The sequence below is a fragment of the Acanthisitta chloris genome, unplaced genomic scaffold (genome assembly GCF_000695815.1).
Source record: "Acanthisitta chloris isolate BGI_N310 unplaced genomic scaffold, ASM69581v1 scaffold20544, whole genome shotgun sequence".
Taxonomy (NCBI): domain Eukaryota; kingdom Metazoa; phylum Chordata; class Aves; order Passeriformes; family Acanthisittidae; genus Acanthisitta; species Acanthisitta chloris.
The window spans coordinates 1523-6643 of NW_008670090.1; the positions used below are offsets into that span (position 1 = coordinate 1523).

Genomic DNA, 5121 nt, shown 5'->3' on the forward strand with positions numbered 1-5121 from the left:
AGGATCTGACAGCGTGTGCGCCTCAGCCTGGTGCTTGTGTTCGCTCTTCCCTGTGTGTGTGGCTGGAAACAACTTCACTTGTGTAAGGTCTGTTTACATCTGTTCAGGGTTGGGCTGCCTTTATGAATAGAATTTTTTTTGCTGCAGTTCTTCACAGAGTTTACAAATACTTCCTGATTAGGTTTTTTATTTGTGTGTCCCTTTCCTCTGTGTCAGCACATTCAGAAATCTATTTTGCCTCTGTTTGTCCTGGATTATCAGCTGATGTTCAAAGTCTTTCCCTGGTTTGCTCAGAATCTCTTGGCAGAGAGAACTGAACGCCTTAAATGCACCTGCAGTTGTTTGCTGTTAAAATATTGCTGTGTTCATACCTCCCATTTTTGTCCTTTCTGCTGTGAGTCGATGCAAGTTATTTAAATCTGTTTCCCCATCGTGTTTTCTTGTGTACACAAACATGTTTGGGTTTATTTTTATGTTACACAGACATTTACTCATCCCTAAGTGTCAGTGTTGCAGTTACTTAACGCACATTCCGTAGGGTGGTGCCACATTCCCACTGGCGATTCTCCGCGCTCTTGCCGTGTGGCTTGGTCCGGGTGGATGTGTGAACGTGAACCCCAGCAGCACCTCAGTCCGGGAACGTGCTGGAAATAAACTAGTTTGAGATAGAGAATGAGGATCACAGGGAAGACTGGATCTAGTACAGCTTGGAATAGTGGAATTGCTGTGCCAAGGTCATTTGTTTCCTAAGAAAATGGTTGGAGTGTCTGTATTTTGCTTGTGACACGGTTTTGTTTTAGTTGTGCTGTGCCTGTCAGAGTAATGATGTGCAGGGCTGCTCTGATTCCAGACACCTTCGTGTTTCTGTGGTGCTGTAAAAAGGGTGATCTCATGGCAGGCGTCCCACTCCAAGAGAGAGGAGCTGAGATAGCCATGGAAAGTTTAAATGGCCTTTTCCCCTCTCCAAACGGCTTTCCCTGTCATTTTAAAAATGTATCTCCCAACGATTGATTTTCCTGCCATGTGGGAAGGGCAAACGGTTTGATGCTGATTTTGCGGGAGGCAATGTGATTACATGTGGTGTTTTTCCACCAGCACTAATCTCTGTACTCTACTTTGCTTCTCTTCCAGATATGGACGTGTTGAAAGCGTCAAAATTCTCCCTAAGAGGGGGTCGGAAGGCGGAGTGGCAGCGTTTGTGGATTTTGTGGACATCAAAAGTGCGCAGAAGGCACACAACTCTGTCAACAAAATGGGAGATAGAGACCTACGGACGGATTATAATGAGCCAGGAACCATTCCCAGTGCTGCGCGGGGATTGGATGATACAGTTTCCATAGCATCTCGTAGTAGAGAGGTTTCTGGGTTCAGAGGAGGTGGGGGGGGGCCTGCTTACGGCCCCCCGCCATCGCTTCATGCACGGGAAGGACGTTATGAGCGGAGACTTGATGGGTAAGTTCCAAGGTTTCGCTAGGCAGGTATTTTGTATTTGATATGGTGAGAAACACAAGCTCGTATCTAGGGCCCCCAAATGGATTTAAAATTTTGGGAATTATCTATGTTTCCTATTTTGGGTTGGAAACGGAAGTGATTTCTATCCCAGTGGCTGGTACCTTGTGGATCCATAGAGGATGTGTTCTACAGCTGGTTGGATATGTGCCTACACTTGAAATAAGGTGGTTTTAAGATGGAAGATTTCCTTTGACCAGCACCGATATTGGAGTTACTCTTTTCTAGAAGTAACGTTCCCATTTCTTGGATAATATTAAGGCCTTGCTGGATGTATCCCTGCTGCCAGATGGAGCTATCTTACTCTACAACATGTGGTGAAGTTCTCTATGGAGTATCTTCGGAATACTAGAACCTAAAATTCGGTGAAAGCTCGATGCCTAGTTCTCAGTTCTCACAGTACGCAGTGGGTATGTTAATTGGATTGTCACCACAAAATTCCTAGTAGACCGTAATGATGCAGCCCCTTGGATTCTACCGACAGCACTTAGCCATGGAAATAACGTGTGGATGGAGAAGACCGAAGGCAGCTTGTGATGGTTCCATTTTGGATCTACATCATTTCCAAGTTACTGGGATTATTCTTTCTGATGGTATTGGCAAAAAGAGATGATGGACATTACTAAATTTTGGAAATTATAGTGTTTTGTTTTTTAATGCTGGGATAAGAACTACTGCCTTGAATTTATTGGATGGTATAAAGTCAAGACACCAGTAGCCATGGGGAGTGGATTACTATCTAGTTCCTTAAATGCTCTCTGCTGCTCCACATTAAACATACTTTAGCTTTAAGGACGTGGTGCTAATGCCAGTTTGTGGATACCCCAGTGAGGAGTGACTGGGCTGGATGGTGACCGAGGCGGCTAGAGGATGCCTGCTGGCAGCAGCGAGAGGGCCCTCAGGCCTTGGGGATCTTCTACCAGCTGCTTGACTCAGACTTAGGGCTGGAAATTAAAATAATGGATCTATTTAAGTGCCTTCTGTCTCAAGAAAGAAGTCTGGGGGTTTCAGAGTTACAGTTTCAGTCTGGGACTACTTCCGTCCAGTGGAATTTTTTTTTTTGTGTCTTGTCACTAAGATTTTTTTTTCTTGTTGGTTCATCTAAAATATCATTTGACACCCTTGCCCATTAAGAAGGTGGATTACCCCTGTAAGAGGGGCCAAAATTGGGGAAGTTATGTTCACAATTCTCTCCCTAGATTTAATTGGGAATATAGGTCGTGTTTCCACACTTGGAAAAGGTTGGTATGTCCTGCCCTGTGTATATTAGCCCCTCTCCTAACCCAAGTCAAACCCTCTCTTTCCACTAACTCCAGTAGTACTTAGTACTAATAGATAAATCAAGAAAGCACTGTAGCAATAGATGTTCAGCTCTGCTAGCTCCTCTGTCTGTCTTCTGTGTCCTTCTCACGGATAAGGTTTTGTTCTCTGTGTCAGCTCTAGAGCAGTAACGCGCTAGAACAGACTGCTTTTCTCTGACCTCATTAAATCAGCTCTCACTGATTAACACTTTGTAGGATGCTAAATGCAATTGTTTATAAAATTGTTGATCTCCGTCCTTCAAAAGGGGGAAAAAAACCAACAGACACGTTTCTGTGCCAGATTCTGAAATAGCGTTCCAAATTCTATTGTTGCAAGCAAGGGGTAATGGAAATGGAAAGGTAACAGTGAATTTTAAGCAGATGTAGAAGTTAATGACATTCTGTTGCACTGATTAGGGAGTTTCTTAGATATCATTTGTGAGAAAAAATGCAGGAAAGACGTGAGCAAGCTCCATGGAAAGCTTGCTGTGAGTTAGTTTAACAACAGGGGGTGAATATGTTGGGAGGATTAAGGATCAAGTGATCCATTGGAGAAGGAATGGAATTAACTTCCTGAGATGCAAATCAAGAAAAGATTCAAATCCCATTTTCAGTTTATAAAAGATCCCTGAAATATTTGTGCTCTTTGAACTAGAGCTGTGATGCAGGAGAAGAGGAGGAGGCACAAGGCAGAATTGGGTTATCAGGATTCAGGGGATTGGAATGACTCATAACTGGTTCTGAAGGAAGAATCTGAGAGAGAAGGCTGAAAAAAAAAAGAAGTTTGAAATGTCCTTCGTAGGAGAGATAATTAGTTTTTAAAATTAACTTTGGCTACCCTGACATGTTCAGAATTTGACGAGTAGTTTTTAAACAGTCAGTGTAATCGTTCTGAGTCTTCCATTCTGTGGACAAAACTGAGACGTACCATCCTGGTACTTGTCCAGATTTGACTGTTCAGCAGTTTGTAACGTTCCTTTAGCTTTATCTGTCAGTTTTACTATCTCTTGATTTGAGAGATCACACAAACTCTCTCAGAACATCACAGAGCCCTTCTCAGTTGACATCCAGAGTGTCTGAAATACTGAAACAAGCTGGACGGTGGCTGCTGGAAAGCAGCAGCTTGTGGAGATAGAAACTCTGTGATTGCAGCAACAGCAGCAGTCACAACAAAAACACATGAAAATAGCACTCCTACTCCTTCCGTAGGGAGGGCCTTAGCATGTTTTGAGGACCTGCATCGTTGCAGTTTAAGTATTCTGACCTTAGTAATGTACACAGCTTTGACAGGAAGCGAGTGTAGCAGTCTGATCAAAATTCCCTCCAAGAGAATTAAATATTTTAGAACAGCAACAAGAAACCCCCTAATTTTCTGGGAGTTCTCTATGGGTTATGCCACCCCTTTTGAAAGCAACTTCTTACCTCTGGGTCATGCTTTGCACGGAGGCTTTCATGGCTACAGCCCCATCTGCAGTGCCATTTTTGCAAAAGGATAATGATAAGAGCTCAAATAATTGCCAAATTTCAGAAAAAAAATTGAAACTCTTAAGCAAAAATGGAAAAACATTACTTATGATGTCCGCAAACTCAAACTTTTTCTTGTTTCTGATGTAAAAGAAAAGGAGCAAAACCCAAACACAACTGAAATGAGATTCTGCACTGGAAAGCAGAATTTTTTTCCCATGCAAGCAGGATGCTGGTCATGAAAGCCCAAATTGTGATTAAACCAAAATGATTGCTCAGCTTGATCGTGTAAGAATATAACTTTGGAGTCAAGTAAAATGTTTTAAGTTTGTCAGTGTTTGCTTGATAGGATATTGCTGTTTAGCGGAGCAGCAGTTGCAACGATCAGTTCTGTGCTGACTTGAGTGTTTGCATGATGTGCTTTTAGCTGTTCCTGCCCCTTTCTGATGCAGTGTTTTTCCCCCTTCCCAAATGCAGGGCTTCAGATAACAGGGAGCGTGCTTATGAACATAGTGCCTATGGACACCATGAGCGGGGGACGGGCGGATTTGATCGCACGAGACATTACGATCAGGATTACTATAGAGACCCTCGGGAGCGGACTTTGCAGCACGGGCTCTATTACACTTCTCGGAGCCGAAGTCCAAACCGTTTTGATGCTCACGACCCCCGTTACGAGCCTAGGGCCCGGGAGCAGTTTACATTGCCCAGTGTGGTACACAGGGATATCTACAGGGATGATATTACACGGGAGGTACGAGGCAGAAGGCCAGAGCGGAATTACCAGCACAGCAGGAGTCGATCGCCGCACTCGTCGCAGTCCCGGACGCAGTCCCCGCAGCGGCTG

General features: G+C 43.8%; 1 protein-coding gene across 1 annotated transcript in view; it reads left to right on the plus strand.

Moving 5' to 3' along the window:
• Positions 1-1131: 1131 nt before the first annotated feature.
• The window catches only part of SPEN (spen family transcriptional repressor), a gene marked incomplete at its 5' end in the record, with an annotated part of 46387 nt that continues 42397 nt past the window's right edge, over positions 1132-5121 (plus strand). Inside the window, 2 exon segments of the mRNA XM_009073557.1 lie at positions 1132-1452; positions 4752-5117. Of these exon segments, the coding sequence (XP_009071805.1) occupies positions 1132-1452; positions 4752-5117 (687 nt within the window).